Source organism: Vulpes lagopus, chromosome 1 (genome assembly GCF_018345385.1).
Source record: "Vulpes lagopus strain Blue_001 chromosome 1, ASM1834538v1, whole genome shotgun sequence".
NCBI lineage: Eukaryota > Metazoa > Chordata > Mammalia > Carnivora > Canidae > Vulpes > Vulpes lagopus.
In genome coordinates, this window is record NC_054824.1 from 70,981,451 (window position 1) to 71,005,217 (window position 23,767).

General features: G+C 38.4%; 1 protein-coding gene and 2 pseudogenes across 2 annotated transcripts; 2 read left to right on the plus strand and 1 right to left on the minus strand.

Annotated features, from left to right (window-relative positions):
• The first annotated feature begins 207 nt into the window (after window positions 1-207).
• Window positions 208-18,700, plus strand: BTNL2 (butyrophilin like 2). Of its 2 annotated transcripts, none has more exons than XM_041724198.1 (9): window positions 208-697; window positions 3,683-3,766; window positions 5,895-6,242; window positions 8,127-8,408; window positions 9,974-9,994; window positions 14,273-14,620; window positions 15,669-15,950; window positions 16,626-16,721; window positions 17,773-18,700. In XM_041724198.1, the coding sequence occupies exons 2-9, from the start codon at window positions 3,688-3,690 to the stop codon at window positions 17,832-17,834; spliced, it is 1,518 nt and encodes a 505-aa protein (XP_041580132.1). In that variant the 5' UTR covers window positions 208-697; window positions 3,683-3,687; the 3' UTR covers window positions 17,835-18,700. The 2 variants fall into 2 exon arrangements, with proteins under 2 accessions (XP_041580132.1, XP_041580143.1); XM_041724209.1 differs by having other exon boundaries at window positions 209-697; window positions 3,683-3,718.
• LOC121471880 lies at window positions 3,776-5,699 on the minus strand (annotated as a pseudogene).
• Window positions 18,701-21,155: 2,455 nt separating the features above from the next.
• On the plus strand, window positions 21,156-23,576 carry LOC121497590 (annotated as a pseudogene).
• The last annotated feature ends 191 nt before the right edge of the window (window positions 23,577-23,767 follow it).

Below are 23,767 nucleotides of genomic sequence, written 5' to 3' on the forward strand. Positions count from 1 at the left end.
TGAGACCTTAGCTGGGTGCCATGATGTTGGGGAGGGTAATTCCTTTCTTTAGCCTGTTTTCTCACCAGTAAAAGCAGAGATGGGGCATTTGCTTTTCGGTCTTGCTTTTAACTCTAATCCCTAGCAAACTGCATTCAGAAGCAAACTCGACAGTAGGTGGGGGGACCCTTGATGTGTGGGAGGTGGAGAAAAGGTTGAGGACAGACCACCACTACTAGGTGCTGTGTGAGGGCCAGTTGGAGATGGCACAGACTAGTTGTCAAACTGGGCCCAGTGTTAGTGCCCTGGCTTTCTGGGCCTGATGAGGAGTGCTAATGTTACAATTTTGTCTGCAAGCCTGAAGAACTCATAACGAAACCCAGTCAAAGTCCACTTGTCGGAGTTTCACTTTTCTGAGGATTACAGTCAGTAGGAGGTGAACACGCTATTCTTTTTGGAATCTCATGTTCAGGGTGGGCCTCCAGGACTAGGTTTGTGCTAGTTTAGGTGACACAGCACAGTCTTCCTTCACCCAAAGCCAGGGGTCACCGGGAGCTACCTCCACACCATCTGGCTGTCTCTCAGTTCTCACGCCAGTAAGCACCCTCAGGACCCTGACCTGCTTTTGGACACCTTCTGCATGGATGAAGGGTACACCTGAGACCCACTGAGAAGACCCAGCAGCCTCTGGTTTTATCCTGAAGGAGAGAAGAGACACGTGAGTGGCTTGATGAGTCCCTGGCAGCTGATGACCATGGGAAATTGGGGAAGTCGACTAAGATGAGGAAGTGGAGCATGTGGACAGTCGGCACCCACAGGAAACTCTGCTACTTGCCATTATACCTTCCAACTTTCATCAGATACTTGTACCCCACTCCATGTTTTTCAAAGTCTGCCATAGCTTATGTGATCCTTATAGTATTGCTGTGCAGTGGGAGGGGTGAGGGCACTAGATTACAACTCAGAAAAGTAGGCTCATGTTATTCATTTGTCATGCATGTTGTTGTGCTTGTGTCTCTGGGCCTTGCTTGTGTGTCATGTGGTGATGATACAGCTGAGAAAATGTTAGGGATGAGAGGAGGGAAAGGAGAGTTTCAAGAAAATAAAAGGAGATTCTCAGGTCACAGAAGTAAACACAAAGTCACCTGTCTTCCAGAATTCTTATTTTACTTTGCTTTCTCTCTATAAAAATGTGTTAACATATAATCAATTATATCTATTTTTAAAATTAATACAGATACATAAACTTCAAACTTTGTGAACTTAATAAATTTATTCTCACCAGGTTATTACTGTGGTCACTTGGCATTTTGAGTATTTAACATTTGAGGTTTTTTACTGGAAAAAGAACCCACCTCTAATGACCCATGACATATAGTAATTTGTAAGTTTATTTGGTAGTAATTGTAACAGTGACCTTGGAATTCAGAATTGTTATTCACCTCAACACATGCTACCACTTATCACTCACCATTCCATCTTAATATTAGACTTTATCCAGAAAATTAAATGAAACATGGGTTTTTGAACATTCGATGATATATATACATATTAGATCACATTTCTTGACAATACCCAACTTTACCATATTCTGATTCTCAGCCTATGTTCAAATGGTAAAATAGAAATGTCAAAAGCCTTGTAATGAAAATGTTTTAATTTAAAGTTTGCAATGTAAGTCCAGTTGTTTATTTACAAAAAATCTACCAAAAGTTTTCATCATAGATTTATGATCTATGGCAGTGTTATTCCTTGGCATTATTGACACTTTGGGCTGGATAATTCTTTGATCTAAGGGCTTTTCTGTGAATTGTAGGTTATTTAGCAGCACACTGAATGCCCTCTTACCCCAGTTATGACCACCAAAAACTTCTGCAGAAATTGCTAAAGATCCTCCAAGGGCAAGACTATCAATTTTCCCATTCAGAACCCTAGTCGAAGGCAGTTATTCCCCCCGTTTATGCTTGCTCATGAATTTGTCTCTGAGCACCAATGAAGGTTAAGATGCATTTTCACAACTTTCTTCAAATGTTTTGTTAATTTGAGCAATTTTTTTCCAAGTTACATTTGTAGGTTTCCCCCTGCTTTAACATGAAAGACCTAAAGGAACACATTTATCTATAAACCAGTTTGTAGCAAATGTGCGTCCTTAGTTCACACGACTGAGTAGTGGTGCTTGGGATGAACTTTGCAGGCTTTATTTGCTCTTACCTGGTGGAATGAAAGGTTTCTGCTCTTCACAAGAGGAGGCATTGTCAATCCCCTTCATTCGGAGGGGAAGTGACTGATATGTATCCAGTGGTGAGCTACAGGCTGTCTATGCTGTCTCCTAACGCTCAGTCCTATTTTCATATTGATATTTGTGGGGGGTTTTAAAGATTTTATTTATTTATTCATAGAGACACAGAGAGAGAGAGAGAGAGAGAGAGAGAGAGAGAGAGAGAGAGGCAGAGACACAGGCAGAGGGAGAAGCAGCTCCAGGCAGGGAGCCCAAAGCCCAACATGGTACTCGATCCTAGGTCCCCACGATCACACCCCGGGCTGCAGGTGGCGCTAAACCGCTGCACCACCTGGGCTGCCCTCATATTGATATTTGAACGGCCTTTGAGATCTAGGTGTTGTGACTGGGCTTGTATCAGTTTCCCTAGAGCTATTTTAGATGAAAACATGCATTTTAAAAACAGTTATAAATAATCTCCTGAATCACTTGGTTTATACTCTCTATTTCAGTGACTGTTGCTTTTCCCCTGCCCTCTGGAATCTTACTGGCATTAGCTTCTGGGGAAAGAGAAACAATCATCAGCTTATCGTTGCTCCTCAACAAGTCCTTCTAGTTGGTGAGAGACAGTAAGATCCTGGACACTCAGATGGATTGAGTCTTAGGCTTCTTTCACTCTGCATTTCTCAGTTTTCGAAATTAAAGCTGGCATGTGATTTCTGTCCTGGTAGTCTTAAAACTTTTTAGCTGTGTGGAAATATTTTTATAATGCTGATATAATGAACATGTTGGGTTTGCCAATCTCTGCAGTTGGGCTATTTCTTTTACTCATTCCTAGGTGTTTCAAGACGACACTGAAAGGCCATTGAGGGTGGTCTCCTTGGAGGTATCTTACTGTAGTACCATTTCCATCACTCTTTCTTTCCCTTTCCAAGGTGAACCCCAGACCTTGGCCTCTCCCAAGGCACTAGCGATGGCTTCCTGGCGGAAGAGTGAGGATGCAGAGCCTTCTTGCTCTTTCCTGTACATCTAGGAGAGGGTAGTGATGAAGAACTTTGCAGGAGGGGCTGGGAGGAGGGCAAGAAAAAAATATCTGAATCCTACCCTATAATTTCTGCCTGCTCAGAATAAATGGACCTTAGAAAGTTTTTAAAAACAAATAAATATTGTTGTCGCTTTAACTCAGGAGGGCTTTTCATTTTAATCAGAAATCTTCCCTCAGACCTAAAAAATAGTTTAAAGTACAACACACTAAGTAAGTACTTAGTGTACTTCACTACTTCACAATGCTTACTAAGTAAACAGTCAGAAATGATCCGTAACCATAGAGAAATTGAGCCAAATCCATTCCTTGTTTGACTGTGGAGGTGCTGATGTTGTTGATTCCTCGTTGTGGCTATGTAGCTGTTGAAAACCACAAAGTGAGCTTGCTCCATTATAACCTCATTTGGGTGTACTCATATTTTTCTCTTGTGTTTGTTGCAGGGAGAATGGTGGATTTTCCAGGATACAGTCTGTCAGGTGCAGTTGCCTCTTTCTTCCTTGTACTGCTTACCATGAGACAGCCAGGTAGAATGCCGGTCTTCTCTTTACTGTATACCCCGATGCCCCAGCAATACAGTCCACATGCAGAGTTCCAGATCAAAAGGGATAGGACAATATTGGACTGAGTGTCCAAGAACCAAAGCATCTGTGTTCCAGAGGGTCCTCAACTTCCAGCTGTGTTACCTTTGAAAAGTTACTTGAGTGCCTTCTGCCTTAGTTTCCTCATCTTTGCAATAAGAATAACAACATACCTATGTCTTATAGGCTAGGACAGGCTTTAGAATTAAATGAGGCTGCACATGAAGTAGTATTTAGAACACATTAAGTTGCTCATGTATTTTTCTGTGTCCATGCAGGACAGCACTTTGGGAACAAGAAAAATGGCTGCTTCTTACCATCAATTAAGGAGCATAAAAATACTTGGAAACAAGAAATTAGAAATTTCCATTTCTTGGAAATCTCACTGGCTGAATTGTACCTTATAAAAAGATTATGAAAATTCAGTGTCAGAGGGAAATATCAGAGTCCCCAGAAAAGTACAGCAAAGCAGAAGTGGAAAAAACAGTGGACAGGGGACCAGAAGCGCAGGCTCCAGACTGAGGGCTGCCAGAAGCTATGTGATGTTGCATGAGGCTGTCCTGCCCTCTGTATAAATCAATTTCCTATCCTGTAAAAGAAGTTAATCAGATGGATTAGCTTCAGATTTAGCTTCATATTTAGATTCCATAAATGAAGAATGCAAGCGGGCCTCCCGTAAGTTCTATACTGAGCTGTTGACCAACATCAGTTTGATATTGATCAGCAAGGGAGCAAGTTGAAGTTCCTTCTTGGGATGATTGGGTGTGGCAGAGCAAGTGCAAGTGGCCCTGGAGCATTTTAGGAAGAGAAAGAATATAATATTATGACTTATGAGATTATTAAACATCATAACACCTGGATTATTAAATATCCTTTCGATTTGCAGATAATGACAAAAAGGTCAAACATGACTCAAAATTTTATTAAAAGGCACAGATTCTCTAGACAAACTGCTGTCTTTAATCCATCACAAAAAAAAGCTTCGCAAAAACAGCATTGTACATATAAAGCTCCAGTAACTGGAGTCTTGCCTACTCCAGACCAAAAATCTTTTTTGTTTTTATACCTTATTTTATTCAAATACCAGTCTGATCACACATGGTCCAAGAACACTCAAATAATAAGCCACATAGAAAGAGATGTTAAAGATTGGTCTTCAAACATTATAGCCAATGATGCCACACCTGCCCATGATCTCACTGACATAAAACCACATCCACACGTCGGTGGCCACCAAACCATTCAGCAGAGCTTCCTTAACTGTGAGCTGTTTGAAGCTACCAGTTTGAGCACTCTTGACTATTTTTTTCAAACTCTGAATAGCTGTAGGGATCTCAGCAGGGGTTAGAGGAACCAGCTCAACCGGCATAGTGCCAAAATGTGGCCAATCGAGGCTTCCAGTAAGTCACAGCAGCATTCACCAGCACCGGAGCCTTCTCAGCGAGGTTACGGGATGAACTGGGCCATGATTCCAGGATGGAAGTTCTGTCGCCCCGGACCCAAAAATCTTTTCAAGTTAAAAAATAATCCCAGTTTCTTAACTAGAACTTTACTCCTGAAAAGCTGAAAAATCGAACAAATTTATTTTAGGAAAAATGATTATGAAATCAGTCACTAACAATATAAAGTGAAATCATTAATTATAAAATAAATTACTATAAAATATAAAACACGAACAAAGTTCTCAATGTAAAAAAATCAATTTAAACATTAACTTCTTTGAAAATAAAAACAACCCAGAGATGGTGGCTTTGGTACCTTAAAGATGAAGAAATTGAGATTCCAAATCTCAGACCTCACTGAAAATAATGGGTTTGTCCCCCCAAATCACACAGCTGGTGACAGATTTAGCACTAACACTCAAATTTTTGAACTGCATGCTATTTTAAGTACACAAAATAGTGTTTTTAACAGCCAAATGTGCAAAGCATTGTGCTAGATTTCTCTAAATCACTGAAAATAAAGTCCTCCATCCTCCAGATGCCTCCATTTTGATATATTGGACATCCCAAAGCAAGCATATTAATCTTCCAATTGGCATTTTCTGGTACCTCTTTTTCACTCTGTTTTGTAGAAAACTGGAGAGTGATTGGTCCTACACATCCTATCCTGGCCAGGATTGGGGAAGATGCCCTACTAACCTGTCAGCTCCTCCCCAAGAGGACCGCAATGCACATGAAGGTGACCTGGTACCGCTCAGAGCCCAGCACACCTGTGTTTGCACACTGGGAAGGAGCTGATGTGACCGAGATGCAGATGGAGGAGTACAGAGGCCGGGTAGAGGTGATAAAGGATGGCATTCTTGAGGGAAAAGTGACTCTGAAGATAAAGAATATCCAGCCATCCGATAATGGGGAATACTGGTGCTGTATCCAAGAAAATAACTATTGTCAAGAAACAAGCTTGCTGCTTAAAGTTACAGGTGAATATCTTGGAAAAGACATAGAGTCTTGGAGGGAGAAGTATATTACTTTGTGGTAAGCTTATGGTAATGAACTGAGAAATACGTTGAAAAATTCCCTTTCAATCCTCCAGGTAATTCCTAATGACCAGTCCTCTGTCCTGATTCCTTTGAAGGCAAGTGATTCTGAAGTCTTCAAAGCAAGCTCACTTATAAACAATCTTCTCGAATTTTACTTACACAGTATTGACTATTCTGACTATTCTTGACCACTAATTGCAATCCATGACATCTGGTCATTAGCAATTTTACTGAGGCACAAATTTGTGCTGTATCAGGCTGGTGTGTTAGGGCAGGTCAATCACAGAGTGAGTGAGTCCAGCTAACTGCCCAGCAACCATATCTCAATGGAATGCATTGTTATCTACCCACCCTCCAATATGCAGTAACTAAATGGGAAAATTGTCTTTCTTTGTGGAATGCTCCCAGTTAGAAAGCTAATGCTGGGAACAAAGAGGTTAAGAACTTTATGTTTTTATTGAGATGCAGTTGGACATCCCCACTGTGAATGACAGGCTTTCGTCTGATGTTTTTGTATTAGCAAAGTGGGAAACAGTTAAGAAAAAGGGGATGACTTACAAAACTATTTGTCCTAGGGGAAAAACACGTATCTGAAAAGTAAATAATCATATGGTTCCCTGGCAAGAATAATTCCCCCACATGCTAAAGAGAAAAACAGGCAAATCTATTTATCTTCTCAGGGAAATAGTTCTCTAGAGATATTACCATCTCTGACTCAGACTAAGGCTGCTCCCTAACACCATTTTTTCTTAACACCCATGATTATTATTGTTATGTTCTAGGTGATTGAAGATGGATGTATTTCTGAGATCTATGTATTTCTGAGGTGTGGAGAGAGGAAAGCAGCTGTTCACTATCAGGAACCTTTGAAAATAAACCACACATTTTCTAAGGCTGTAGATGAAGGGAGTGAGTCTCTTTCCCTCAGCAAGTGATAGAGAGAGTTATCATCTATGGGAAATATAGTCCCTTTGTTTGGGTTTGAGAGCGATTTTGAATAAGGAAAGAATTTCATGAAACTAGGATTTCTCAAGAACATTTTCCCATTGATTGTAAGGAATATTTAGAAACCAAGGCTCCTCAAGGGCATCTCATTCTACATGCCCAGGTTATCTGCTTGCTCCCTAAGATCACAACCACCAACAGAAAAAAGTGAAGAGTAATCCCCTTTTAGTAATCCCCCTAAATCATCTCACCCCATTGAGATGATTTCTAGCTTTATAGTAAACATTCTAATTAATCAGAGTCAAGATATCATCTAAAATGCCAGACAGAGTTTGTAGCATGGGAAAGTTCAATGAATAAATTTTTTTTAATTTATTTATTTATGATAGTCACACACAGAGAGAGAGAGAGAGAGAGAGAGAGAGGCAGAGACACAGGCAGAGGGAGAAGCAGGCTCCATGCACCGGGAGCCCGACGTGGGATTCGATCCCGGGTCTCCAGGATCGCGCCCTGGGTCAAAGGCAGGCGCCAAACCGCTGCGCCACCCAGGGATCCCTCAATGAATAAATTTATAACACATCTTTGCTGGCAGTTCTAGTGACATAAGCAAAATGTCATTATGTCCCTTTCTCTTATTCTCTTCCTGTCTGGATCTGAAGAAAAATACTGCTCATATGCTAAAGTTTAAAGATCCAGAATGGGGAACAAGCAAAGTGTATATGAAATCCAATTTGAATGGGAAGAAGACCTTTGGATGACTTGTTCCCTGGACCCATGAACTCCTACCCTCTCCCTATGGGCGATTTCACTGGGATCTTGGTTTCTGTGATTTGTGCTTCCATGGTCTCCAGGCCTCAGGGCTGTGTCTTTCCTATACAGGTCTGGGGTCTGCCCCTTACATCCACATGGAGGCACCTGTTGAAAGTAGAATCCAACTTGTGTGCACTGCAAAAGGCTGGTTCCCAGAACCTCAGGTTTATTGGGAAGATATCACAGGAGAGAAGTTGCTGGCTGCTTCTGAGCATTTAATCCAATATGAAAATGGCCTGTTCTATGTGGAAGCCACTCTGGTGGTCAGGAATGACTCTGTGGAGAATGTGTCCTGTCTCATCCACAACCCCATCCTCAATGAGAAGAAGAGCTCAGTCATCTCCATTCCAGGTCAGAGCTCTGTCTCTAGGACCAGTGTATTCAGATTAGCAGGAAAGTCTCAAAGGACAGTTCCATAGCACCTAATATTTTTTTATCAAGGAAAATATCTAAAATTTAGTAATATGTATTAAAAAGTATAAACTATGACTGGAAATATATACTATATTTTTATTAAATAGTGATTGTTAATTTGTTTAGTTATTTTCAAATTCCACCTTTTCTTCTTTCTGAATTAATTTTCTTTACTCACAAATATACATTACATGATAGAGAATAAAACTATATTCTTTCAATTAAAATGCTTTCCTGTACCACATTGTGCCAATTACTTTTAAGAACCTGTCATGTGAAGATAATCAGAGATGGAGACAGCTATTAAATAATAGTATCTTACTTATAGCCTCATTTATAAATAGCAATAAAACAACAGTTAAAAAGGCACAATACAACAGTGGAGTGTTAAGTATCTTATGTGACTATAAATTATAGCATTGATGAAACATGCTGTTTTCAAATGATTTTAATGGTTGAAAAAATCCTCATGACGGACTATTTATATAAAGATTACATCTATCTATTACCTATCTACCCACCTATGTATCTATCTATAAACATTTCCAATCACATAAGGAATAATGGCTTTAAATAACTTAAAACTGAAAAAAAAATAACTTAAAACTGCACTAAGACTTTTGGTATATCTTCTATATTTAGATATAGAGATTTAGTTATTCTTACTTATATAAATGGATATACTAAATAACTTAAAGAAAACATCACATGTGAATGTTAAAAGCAGCTGAATATATATTATATAAATGCTTTATATATGTTTTGTCTCTCAATTTGGAATTATAGGTGATAATTATCTATGTCCATATATTTTTATAGCTTTTATGCACTTATAAGAATATGTATCAGTTTGACAAGATATTAAATATCAATATGTTAAATATCAGCAGAAATAAACTATGGTGGGGTAATAGAACCAAGAGGCTTTTATTGGAAATAAAAGGAAAAACAGCTGGATCACTAGGTGATCCATGGGAAGGAATATTTTTCTGTGTTTAATTTCTTCTTTACGGGGGCACCTGGGTGGCTCAGTGATTGAGTCTCTGCTGTTGGCTCAGGTCATGATCCTGGGGTCCTGGGATTGATTCTTTTTTTTTTTTTTTTTTTTTTATTTTATGATAGTCACAGAGAGAGAGAGACAGAGACAGAGACAGAGACATAGGCAGAGGGAGAAGCAGGCTCCATGCACCGGGAGCCCGACGTGGGATTCGATCCCGGGTCTCCAGGATCGCGCCCTGGGCCAAAGGCAGGCGCCAAACCGCTGCGCCACCCAGGGATCCCCTGGGATTGATTCTTGTATCGGGCTTCCTGCAGGAAGCCTGCTTCTCCCTCTGCCTATGTCTCTGCCTCTGTGTCTCTCATGAATAAATAAATAAAATCTTTAAAAAAAATTTTATGAATTGAGCTTTTCAATAAAATTTAGAACTTTTTTCTTTTTAAATATTTTCTCTCCTTTCCCTTAGATCAAATTCCTTAATATATTATTCTTGTTTTTTTTCCAGAGAAATTCCAGAATGAGCTAGGTAAGTAGATATTGGATGTGCTAGTATAGAGGAGACCCTGCTTGCCCCAAAGGGAAGCAATAACCTCAGACAAAGCCAGTGGGAGCTACCATGACAACTCATGATCCAGAAGAGAAACTGAGGCATGACTTTACCAAGTCAAGTTCAGTTAGTATCAGAGGGGACTGACAAAACACAGCCCTCCACAGGCTCCCTCAGGTACCTTTGCACTTCATGACTAAGTGTTCACGGGGACCCCAGTAAGCCTCAGATGGACACCTATAAAAGGCACAGACATAATCATTGCTCTATTTGGCTGGAGGAAAGGGTGCTACCTGTGTGTGTAAGGGATGGTATAGGATGGACTGTGGGACTCTGGGAGCCCTTTTAAAATCTTTCTAGTGTGAAGGCAGTGTCATCATGGTAACTAGAGTTCCCCACCTGTCACCTCAACCCTCTGGCCCTGCTGTGGTTTCTGCACACCCCAGTGGATCCAAACCTCATCACTACTGGGAGGGAGCCATAACTTTCCCAGATGTAGCCTGGAACACTGCCTGAGGCAATCAATCATTTTCCTGTTTTTCTTTTTCTTTCTTTACTTAACAGTTGGACTGCAGTATTACTTTACTGTACCTAAGGTAAAGATAAGTGGTTTAAAAAGTAACCAACTGATATTTGAGCCTCTTTCAGTTTCTCCTTTGCCTCCTTACCACTTCCTCCTTTCTGTGACCTCTTCTCCCAGCCCATGATAACCAGCCTGTTTCCTGCTCAGATACATATGACCTTGTATCACTTGTTTTCCACTAATCTCCTGCTCTCCCTCCACTCACTGGTTACAGAAATGTGTGTGTGCGCATATACCTATGTGCACATTAGGTGAGCTTGAGCATACTCTTCAGCCCAAGTAGGAAGTTTTGAGGAAAATCAGGGTGGCAAACACATCCCAATCTCTGCCAGAGTTCTAGTGTGACACTTTCGACCCCATTAGGCCATAAAGATAAATTTAGAGAAGGGCCTCAGGAGGGTCAAAGGTAATTCCACAATCCATGGACAGCTGCACCCCAGTAAGCTGTACCTTCCAAGTCAGATCCCCTGTTGCCTGGGCAGCATCTGCTTATAATAAGACAGAAACCTTGACCAGAAGAACTTGTTAGTTACAGACCAGAATGTCGAGCCAGTGTTTGGGGCAAGTGGACACATGGCTCTGTCCCTCAGGAAGACTTTAGGTGAAGAGTCACTCTGAGTTATTTGAACCAATTTGACAGGTCCATCGGAGACCCAGCATGCTAAGTACAATCTGATGTGTTGTTCCTAGTTGTGCTGACCTTCTGGGACCACAGTAAAGCACGATGAAAATATGGAGCTCCCCCTGGCTCCCTGTTGGGTGGGGGATACAGGGCTGCACCCTCAGGAGCTTTGAGGGCTTTTGATTGAGGACACCAGGAGCTTCACAGATACCACTATGTTAATCCATGAATTAGAACTCAAACACAAGGTCCCACTGCAGGTGGCTGCTGGCAGACTAAGCTTGCTGTAGAAGTCCCATTATGGCAAATAATCTCTTTTTAAATTTAAATTTTAGTTAGTTAACATACAGTGCAATATTGATTTCTGGAGTAGAATTCAGTGATTCATCACTTATATCCAACACCCAGTGCTCATCACAAAAAATGCCTTCCTACATAACTATCACTCACCTATCCCATCCCCCACTCATCTCTATAAAATAATCTTATTATAAAAATAATGACTAATTTAAAAATATTAATTATATGTCTGGTGTGATGCTAAATGCTTTTCAGAGATTATTTCTTTTTCTAACATTAATTTTTTTTAATTTTTTTTTATTTTCTTAATTTAAATTCAGTTTGCCAAAATATAACACCCAGTGCTCATCTCATCATGTGCCCTCCTTCATGCCCATCACCTAGCTACCTCATCTTGCCACCCACTGCCCCTTCAGCAAACCTCAGTTTGTTTCTCAGAGTTAAGAGTCTCTCATGGTTCATCTTCCTTTCTAATTTTTCCCCACTTAGTTTCCCTCCTTTCCCTTATAGTCCCTTTCACTATTTCTTATATTACATGTGTGAGTGAAACCATATGATAATTGTCTTTCTCCAATTAACTTATTTCACTCAACATTATATTCTCCAGTTCCATCTACATCAAAGCAAATGGTAAGTGTTCATCCTTTCCGATGCCTGAGTAATATTCCATAGTGTGTGTGTGTGTGTGTGTGTGTGTGTGTGTATCACATCTTCTTTATCCATTCATCTGTCGAAGGGCATCATGGCTTCTTCCACAGTTAGGCCATTGTGGACATTACTGCTATGAACATTGGGGTGTAGATGTTCCAGAGTTTCACTACATCTATATCTTTGGAGTAAATACTCAGTAGCGCAATTGCTGAGTCATAGAGTAGTTCTATTTTTAACTTCTTGAGGAACCTCCATGTTTAACTTAATCTCTGATGTAGTGTCAGGCTCTAAAACTCTGGATATGATATGTTATGATATAATTAATATAATATTATATAATATAAAAATATAGCATATTGAGGAAATGAGATAGCCATCTTATTTGAATATGCTGTTTGAAAGAGGATTGTATGACATGATGATGATATTATCAGGTTTCAAAGAATTGGTATATTTTTCAGTAAACTGCACACTCCAGAAAGGATTTAATTTTCAGTGAATATTTCAGTAACATTCAGGGCACTTCAGTAACATACATATAATACCCCCCAAATAAAACAAAGCAATAAATGTGAGCATAAACTGTGTGGAAGGCTATGAATAAAAGTATCTAAAGAAGATTATTCAGAGCTTATCTCAAGGAGCTTGTATTCTAGTAGAATATCAATTTTTAGCAGATTGAGTTGCATGATTTTTTCCCTGTTCCTTAAACTTTATTTTCTACTTGGATTCTGAAATAACAGGAGTTTCATATATCTATAATGCATCTACTTATATGGGTGATGGAGATTAGGAAATTGTCTATTTTACTAAGTAATTTACTGTAAAATATATGGAAGGAGAAATAGCAGCAGACTAATCCCTAGTTGAATTTTTTCTGAATCCTACTTTCATCTTCAGATTTTAATGGATACATTTGCAATGGAGATTTTGTTTTATGTAAAATTGAAAGATAAAGCAAACAAAATGCTGGAAATAGTTGGGAGTCAAATTTTAGCTAGAATAGAAGGGAATAATCTGAAAATTAAGATTGTGTAAGTTTTCTTTCTAAAGAAGTACCTAGCAGATTTTATCTAATTACATTTTGTCTTTGGTCATTTTGTCTTTTGTCTTTGGTTACTCCCATGTAACAATATACAAATTTATGCCCATATACCTATTAGAAATTATCATAACCTATGTGAAAGCATTTTTATCATTTGATAGAGAAGGATGACTCTCAATTTAGAACAGAGAAAAACTAGCATGGCCAGAGACTGATGAACTGGAAGCGTAACATAGTTTGGGGTCCAGGAAAGACATCAGAGAAAATCTCCAATTTTCACAATGGGAGTATTAGACTTTTTATGTATTCATTATTGTTTTGTGTTTTGTATTTTGGCAACATCCCCAGTTCTTGCTCTTACAATGTTTCTCAAAATAATCTAAGCACATTGAACCTGGTGTATGTTGAGAGCTCCACATACGTGGGACTTCAGGGAACTAAAATATGGTAGTTGGGTCTGACTTATAAGGTATAAAAATCAAACCAGGGGAAGGTTTCTTCATATTTCATTACTAAAAATTCACCTGAAACTCATCATCATCCCTTCTCTTTATCAAGACAATGGGATTGGTTTCTGTGCCTTCACGTCTCACGGTCTGCATGCCTTCACTCACACTGTATAGTCACCCAAAAGTTTTATATAGATTATTTTGTTTAACTCAGAACAATCTTATGATTTTGATGGTAATATATTTATTTCACAGTTTAAGAAATTGAGGTATATACAGATTGAGAAGTAGTTTAAGGTGGTCATACAGATATGAAGTGATAAAATGTTAATTTTATTCTAGGAGTATTAACTGCAAAATTATTTTATTGGGTTGTAATCTGAATAAAATAGGTAGAGGCAGGTGTGGGTTCTATTAATAGTTCCTTTTTTCAGGGACAAGGTCTATCCTGATTCCCCTGAAACCTCCCTCTCTCTGCAGGATGACCTGGTGCCTCACAGCTCCCCGGGATGCTCATGAGTCTAAACCCCACTGGAGATGTTCTTACTGATGACACTATTTACTCCATGTTGTGTCTTTATTGTGTTTTGTCTATTGTATCTCACAGCTTCCTTAAAAGTGATTGGACCTTCCCAGCCCATCCTTGTCAGAGTGGGAGAAGACATACAATTAACCTGTTATCTGTCCCCTGAGACTAATGCACAAAGCATGGAGGTGAGGTGGATCCAATCACACCGTTATCCTGCTGTGTATGTGTATGTGGATGGGGAACACGTGACTGAAGAGCAGATGTCAGAATATAGAGGAAGGACAGTGTTGGTGAATGATGCCGCTGAGGAGGGGAGACTGACTCTGCAGATACACAATGCTATAGTGTCAGATGATGGGCAGTACCGGTGCCTTTTTGAAAAAGATGGTGTCTATCAGGAGGCCAGTTTCGATCTAAAGGTAGTAGGTAAGGATTCCAGATATTTTGGATTCAACCTCTGCTCCTACTGCTTTAACATGCTAGTCCTTGGAAATTTCCCCTGGCACTTGAAATTTTTGGAATGTCCATTCACTTGTCAAATTTATATGCATAGAAACTGTAGTACATACTTAAAGTTCAGTACTTAGTGGGCTTAAATGGGCCAGATTTAATTAATTCTCTGGGTGTAGAACTTGTACACTCCCCCCAGATCTCTATAAAATGACCATACAATTAGTGAAATTTGAGAATTTTACTCCCGAACTTTACACAGAACTCATTATTTCACAGGGTGTTCTTAAAATTCTGGACAATGAAAAAAAAATTCTGGACAATGTATATAGTTACTAGGAAGAATAATTATGTGAAGACTAGACTGCATTCACATACAAGCAAAAATAATAAGTATCAACAGAACTGGCAGGTTGGAAGAAGAAAGACAAAATTGCTCCCTGCATCATAATCCCCCCCTGTTTTTATTTGTGAATAAGAGTTGACTTTTCAAGGTTAGCAAATAAGGCCAACATCTTGCATAATTGATTTGTTTCTCCCACTGATTTTGGATCTCAATCATAAACATATTCATGAAATATCCACAGGGGCACATGTTGAGAAGTTAAATGGACTCTATCATTTTTTTGCCGCTGGATGCACATATTTATAAAATCTGGATATTTGAGAATATTCTTTTACTCACTTTCTTTCATCCTATCCATGTGATTCATGTCTTGGTCAAAGCTATTTTGTTTTCAGATACAGAAAAGAAAAGATTGGATTTAAAATTTATTGTTCCTCTGACTCTGAGGATGACTTTAGGAACACACACACAAAAAAAAATAAAAATAAAAATAAATGAACATAACAAACCTAGAAACAACTCCAGCTAGTCTCATCCCTAAGTGGAGTTTAATTCCCCTATAAGCTTTGCTCTCTCAACCAAGCCTTTGAATCCCCCTCTTTCTTCTCAGTGAAGTTACTGACTATATAACCTCTTATTAGACACTCTGGGTTTTGTTCCTTGATCTCCACTCCGCAGGTCTGGGTTCTTCTCCGCAGATCACCATAAAAGAACAAAAGGACGGAGAAATAGAGTTGATATGCAGTTCAGAAGGGTGGTTCCCAGAGCCCCATGTAAAGTGGAAGGACATGGAAGGAAAGATAATACCAGCATTTTCAGAGGTTATGACTGAAGGCAGCCATGGGCTATTCCATGTGGAGACATCTCTATTGGTCACGAATAGCTCTATTGTGAATGTAACTTGTACCATTAGCAACCCCCATCTTGATGAGGAGAAAATGGCAACTTTTTCTCTCTCAGGTTGGTGATTCCATGTGTTTCTCTCAACTTTTGGAAATATATATGAAGACAACCCCAAACTTACTTATTTTATTGCTCTACTATTTTTAAATTTTTATTTTCTTCTCTCTGATAAAACCATCTGCTCTTACAAAACTGATCATCAGGACACCTGGAGATCCTACTGACCTCCTTTGACTTGACTAAAGCCCTCAGGTTTTATTGTTATACATACACTAACTTCTAAGAATTTACTCTATCATCACTGTAAGGATAAACTCTCTTCTTCTGATATGAAGCCAATATCACTTTGGGGTTTTTTTTCTTTATTGTGAATTGTCTTCAGGATTAGAAACTTGTTTTTCTTAATACCATCTTCATGCTTGTGGATTAAATAATTTTATCTTTTTGCTATTCTTGTCATTCCAGTGATGGTGGTGATATAATTGGAAAAGAGAAGGGAAAGAAATGTGTGTGTATTTATATGTGTGTGTATTTCTTACAGGAGCAAAGGGTAAAGCTAGCATAAACCTTGTGTCTTTCCTCAGCTTTTGCAGAGTAGGGAGGGACAGATCAGCTTCCTTCTTGAGAGATCCACTTCTCACCCTCTAACTCAGGAGCTGCTTAGATAAAAAGAATGATCTTGGAATTTTTCCAGTTTCATGACTTAATGGGATTCTGGGTTTTCCATTTTAGAGCCCATGATGAATTTTTCATGGAAGATAGTGCTTATTTTGGTATTACTTCTTGCTGCACTTGTGGGCCTGGTCAGGAGAAAAAGCTGTAAAAAAGGTAAGTTAGGTAAATAGTCAAGTATGGAGTACCTTTTGTAGGAGCAGCCTTGCTGTGCACTTTCCCTAACTTCTCTTTTCAGCAGTCACATAGGAGAGGAATTCAGTGAATATTCAACAATTAATGAAACATGAGAGTCCATGGCTTACATTCAAGGAATATCAGTGCTGAATGATATCAGAATTTACAGTGATAATAGAAGCAAAAGTATTAAAAGACAATAATTTGATCCCTCAGTTAACATTTCCAAGTTACCTAGTTAAGGGAGAAGAAGAAAAAAGTAGCATAGCCATCCATTCTTTAAAGGCTGAGAGTTGAGACTCGACTGAGATTCTGTTGGTATGAATATTTCACAAAGATCTTTAAAAATATGGTAACTTGCTTATTGAGGATTCTTGCTCTGTGGAAGAAGAACTTCTATGTGTGATAGGTTGTTTTGTGTGCCCTATAAAGTTCCTTCACTTCAAATTTCTTATGTCACTATAACTTTGGTTTGCTTGTTTGGATGTTGGTATCATGGAATATATTTAAAATACTCCCCACATTGGTTATTATCAGAATGGATTTTCTTTCTCTACAGCAAATATGACATTGTATCTAAATACCACTCACTCAGGACTGATCTTTTCTGAGGGATACAAACATGTGACCCATGAACATTCATGTAGCCATACATCCTACAGAGATTTGACAGCTTGCTCAGTGTGCCAGGCCAAGAAGGGTTCATGTCAGGGAGGTGGTACTGAGAAATAGAGGTTGGGGACAAGACAGCATGGGTCTCATGTATTGCCAAGGACTATATAAGGAGGGAGGGAGTCATACCTGTGTCATATGAGAATGTGTTCAGACAATGAGTTGTTATAGAAACCAGTAATGGGCCATTACCTTTCCTCCACGCATCCTCTCCATAAAAATGGCTCTAAGAAGGGTCAGAATCTTCCTTGACTAGTCTCTGGACACCTTTCCTTTTATAACATGACCAACAAGTGTTCTGTCTACACTTCTCTTTTCTTAAACTCTATACATCTTCATTTTTTGATCCTTAATGTAGGTTCTCCTGACAACTTTCCTACACCCAGGAGATTTTGCAACATCTCCAAGGGAAAAAAATAACTTTGGATTCTGGAAACAAAGCTTGTATTCCAAGTCCCAGTCTTCTTTTACCAGCTGCTTGAACGGGCTCACACCATCACCCAGCTATCAAATCAAGATGCTTTAATGTTACTCTGGCTTCAAATCTGATCTAGAGACTGATCCCTTCAGAGAAATATCCTATCCCAAGCTCTCTGATAGCCTGCCACTAATCACAACCTGATATATGACGATCAAAGACTCTTAGAAAATCCAATGGGAAATGTAATTAGGCCTAGACTGTTTGATAGGTTTCTTTATGAAGCTGACAATTTTCCAAGTGGGTATGAGGAAGTGAAAAATACAGGTAAAAAAGAGTAAAAGAAAATAAAGCTGAATAGAAGGAGGAAATCTGATCACTGAGATATAATCTTGAATATCATATGAAATGTAGAATTCCTATGCCCGACTTTTTCAGAAAGTGGAGACTTGGAGTGGAAATTTTTTTTAGAAATTATATTCCAAGACAAATACCATATGATTTTATTTATATGTGGACTATAAAAGCAAAACAAACGAATAAACAAACAAAAAGCAGAATCAGACTATAAATACAGAGAACAAATTGATGGTAGCCAGAAGGGATGGAGTAGGGGTGTGGGCAAAATGGGTGAAGGGGAGCAGGATGTACAGGCTTCTAGTTATGGAATGAATAAGTCACAAGAATAAAAGGTACAGCTTAGGGAATATAGTCAATAATACTATAACAGTGTTGTATGGTGACAGATGGTAGCTACACTTGTGAGCACTATATAATGTTTAGACTTGTCGAATTACTATGTTGTACACCTGAAACTAATGTAACATTGTGTGTTGACCTAAATAAAAAAAATTTAAGGAAAAAGAAATTCTAGTCCAAGAAGAAAATTAATTTCTTTTCATTGTATCTATATGAGATGATAGATGTTAACTAAATCTGTTGTGGTAATCAATTCACAATATTTGCAACTTGAGCCATCATGCTGCACCCCTTAAATTTATATAGTGATATATGTCAATTATTTTGCAATAAAATTGGAAAAAAAAGAGAAAATTTTGTATTGTGTATATGAAGATGCCAATTTTATTTTTAGAGCAAAAAAGTGCGCAATTAAAATTAATAATTATAAAATAAATAAGCATAAGCAATAAATACAACACATAGTAAAAATATTTTAAAGCCATAATGAATTAAAGAAAAGAAACTGTAGAAGAAGAAAGAATATGGAAAAGAAAGGCTTAGAAAAGTCTTGAAATCTTCTGAAGTGAGAATTAAGAATTCCTATTAATCACACTGCTGCTTTCTAGGAGGTAAACATGATAGTCATTACTGTCCTTCGAAAATCACTCATCTATCACACCCTGTAGTGTCTCTTTTGGTTCACTGCATTTTTTCCCTATTTTTTAAACTCATATGTTTATGTTTGAAACTATATTCTCCTACGTTTCTTTGACTTAGTTTTAAATTTTTTCAGTAGTGAAATATATATAACATAAAACTCATCATTTTAAAGTATACAATTCAGTGGTATATATACCTTCACAATAGTGTGCAACCATCAGCATCATCCAGTTCCAGAATATTACTCCAGAAGAAAACTCCAAACTATTAAGCAGTCACTACCCATTTTTCTCTTCTCCCCTGACCCTGGCAACCATTAATCTATTTTTTGTCTCTATGAATTTACTTATACCAGTTATTTCATATAAATAGAACATAAAATATATGGATTTTCTGTGTCTGGCTTTTCTTTTAACTTAATATTTTTAAGGTTCATCCATGTTGTACCATGTACTGTACTTTATTCCTTTTTTAATTAACAATTTTTATTTTTTAGGAGCTGTTTTGGGTTTATTGAAAAATTTAGTGAAAAATCCAGAGCATTTCCATATCCCTCCTCTCTCTCTCTCCCCATAATTTCCTATTTACACCTTGCCTTGGTATGGTACATTTATTCCAACAGATGAACCAATACTGATGCATTATTTTCAACTATAATCTCTATATAGGGTCCATATTAAGGTTCACTTTTTGTGTGTACATTCTGTGAAGTTTGACAAATGATTTACCACTTTTGGTACATTAATATACCCTTATATGTCCTTTATATTTTTGAAGTCAAATTTATTAGTAAATGTGTTGACTTTGCCTTAAAATATTTTTTATTAAAATATTTTTAATGTTATTCTATTTTGATTTAATGAACTAAAAATGTTTTATTTGATAAAATCTGAAGGTTAACTACCTCCCCTCTTTTTTGTCTTCCTTCATGATCAGTCTAACTTTTTGCATGTTAGTTTTATGTGCTTGTGTAGGCCCAATATATAAATATATAGGTTTTCCCTAGGAAGGTCTCAAAAAAAATTGTGTTTATCAGTAAAATCCTTTCACTATGTATTAAGAAATATGTTTTTCTTTAGCTCACCAAATAGGGGATTAATTTAATTTCTCAGTTCCAATGTCAATTAGAAAAACCTTGGGGGGTAGTGCCTGGGTGGCTCAGTGGTTTGGTGCCTGCCTTTGGCCCAGGGCGTGATCCTGGGGTCCCAGGATCGAGTCCCACATCAGGCTCCCTGCACGGAACCTGCTTGTCCCTCTGCCTATGTCTCTGCCTCTCTGGGTGTCTCTCATGAATAAATAAATAAAATCATAAAAAAAAAAGAAAAACCATGAGGAAGGAGAATGTTGGTGGCTTGATCAAGACACTCCAATCACTGATGCAGTCACTATGCCTGATGGATGAGTGACTGGATTGGCCCCTCAAGGATCCAGGTCCCTGTCACTCCTAATGCGTAGGGAGCTGGTTGCAGTCATGCAAAGCATGGCGACTCTCAGAAAAGATGTATAGATTGGATGCAGCTCAGTTTAAAGGAAAGGACTAGAGGAAACCAGAGACCAAATTTGTTAACCTCTCTGCAGAACTTTTTCCCCATTGTTAGTAGACATTAAGTTCCATTAGGGCAGTGATATTTGTGTGTGTGTGTATCATCACAAAGTAGAAGAGTGACATATATTAGTTGATCAATAAACATTTATGAAATAGAGGAGTAGATTCATAAATAGGATATTTATTTAATATTTTATATTTGGAATACACTGTGCTGGACTGTAGAGATCAAATGCATAGCAAGGCATAATTCCTGCTCTAATATAGTTCTTTATTCTAGTAAAGTCTTTCTTTTTGTTTTTTGAATGTCTTATTATTCCCTTATAGAGCTTACTCAGAATGGGATTGCCAGAGCAGTCCAGCAGTAAATATTTAATTAATGGAGTCAAGTGGTGAGTTCATGGTCACTACTTTGTGAGGAACTGTGGGCTACTTGGAGACCCTTCATTGCTTGTTGATTTACCCATCCTGAGAGATAAGGATATGATGGATGACGTTATCCCTGGTATTTCTACAACTATGATTCCAATGGAACATCAACCTTAACATTTATTTCATTGCCCACCTCTAGCTTTTGATCTCCAGTCTCGAAGCTTAGAAGAGCAAAACCCATTAAAATGAATGGAGGAGCAAGGGCACCTGGCTGGCTCAGTTGGAGAAGCCTGGGACTCTTGATCTTTGAGTCCTGACTTCAGGCCCACAGTGGGCATAGAGCTTACTTAACAACAACAACAACATTTGAGAGTCAAGGAGCCGCCTCCAGGTCACCTGATCGTCAGTATGCCTGATCAGTGTCTGCCACCATGGCACCATGGGAGTGCAGGTGAGACCATCTCCCCAGAGTTGGGCTCACCTTCCCCAAGCACAGTCAGACCTACATGGTGCATTACCTGGGGATACTTAAAGATAGAAAGAAATTTGATTCTTCCAAGAACAGAAACAAGCTCTTTAGGTTTATGTTAGGCAGCAGGAGGTGATCTGAGGCTGGGAAGAAGTGGTTACCCACGTGAGTGTGGGTCAGAGAGCCAAACTGACTATATCCCCAGACTACATCTATGTGTGATGCCACCAAGAACCCAGTCATCATCCCACCAAATGCCACTCTCCTCTTTGACGTAGAGCTTCTGAAACTGGAATGACAAGAATGGCCTCCTTCCTGAGTTCCCCATTCGCTGTGCCTGGAGGGATCTGGTGCATCTAGACGCATGCATGAATCCTGTGGAGGTTTTCCTGACTTTCCACTACACTCTTTGTATAAACATGACACTGACTGAATGTGTTCTGACACTCAGCTTTGCTCTTTCCCTTTCTCCTTTCTATGTGTCGACACTAAACTATATGCCAAAACCTTAAGTTTATCATATTATTTTGTTTTTGTTTTGGGGTGAAGGTTCAGTTTCAATCTTTTGGATCTAGGTTTCCACTTAAGTACTGGTAAGGTATTAACAGCACAAATAATGGGTTAACTTTAGGATAGAAATTGATGATGGTGGAGGGGAGGAGGCAAGAATATTTTATTTTATTGAATGAAAATTTTATGTATTATATATTAAACATTTTTGCTGCTGCACAGCAAAGTCATAGCAAATTTGAGGTGCTGTTGAGGGCCAAATTATTCTCCAAGTTGAGGGATGTCCTTGGGTCTAATTAAAAGCTCTACTTGAAACTGAAGTGGAGAGGGGAAGAAGCTTTGCCTCCGCTGACTGTTCCCAGCCTCCCCTTAAACCCTATGCCTTTTGAAAGTAGATCACTCTCACTGAGATGTTGGATACTACAGGTATCTGTCCCCAGGCCAGCAGGACCTCTGAACCTTCCTTGTGGCCTGATGTATTATTATTATTATTATTATTATTATTATTATTATCCACTCTGTGCTTTTTCTGATGGATATTTAGGAGACTTTTATAATCTCATAGGTATCCAAGCTTCACTTCCCAAATTTTAAGAACTTTAATTGAAAGTTTACATTGAAGGTGCTATTTGTAGACACCCAATGAAAGCCCAGCCATCATGACAAATCCTTGAGTGTCGTCTTGAGAAAATGATGCTGGTCATCACAGCTTTAGCATCTCCTGGTTTTTGATGTTTGATGTTCAGCTTTCCCTGCTGAGCTCGGTTTTCTGGCTCTTTGTCCTCCTCTCACCTCTTTGCTGTCCTGTATAGTGATTTGGTGAGAGAAATTATTGCTGTCTATCTCACACCTCCCCACACTATATAAGTGCTTCAAGTTTTATAATTACAATAAAAGTGTTTATGCTGACTTTTCTAAAAAAAAATGAGTGGAGGAGTGACAGGTGAAGGAATCTCATTGTAGAACAAAATATGGATTTAGTTTCTTCAGGTGAGATATTTAAAAGCTCATTTGGAAACCTCATGCTGATTGTTCTGAGTATGTAACAAAAGTAAAATATCCAAAATGGAACCCATTATCCTTTCTGTTCTATATCATTCCAATCCCATTTGTTCCTATTTTGTGGTTATCTCCATGTAAAGGGTTCTCATGTCCAGAAATCCCTTCTCATCCACTAAATCCATTTGATTATAGCTATTAACATTTGTCCACTATTCATTTACCTCTGTCTTGCCTTCATTTTTGCTTACTTTTTATATAACTCCTCCCTTTACTGTCTGTAAAGTTAATATTCTGGGCTCTGGTTTCATTCTTCCTAGGTTCCAATACTGGTTTTACCTCTAAGTTTGTCAATGAAATTTTGCTAAGAAGATATATTTTCCCAGAGAGATTGATAATGGGAGTTGTGGTTTGAAGATCTGTTAAAAGTGTAGAAAAACCTAAGTGGTCCTTCTAGCTCCAGGAAGAGGGGGCTCATTTAACAAAAGAAGCTTATATTTTATATCCTTGAAGACATAAACTTAGTGAAGCCTTAGTTGCATTAAAGGCAAAGAAACTCTCAATAGTGAGAAGAAGATGGTCAGAAAGAAAAAAAAAATATGCCAGTGTTAGCAATGACTTTCTCCATGAAGTCTGCAAATATTTCTTCATACATATTTGACTATTTTTCCCTGAAAATATAAACCACAAACAACATC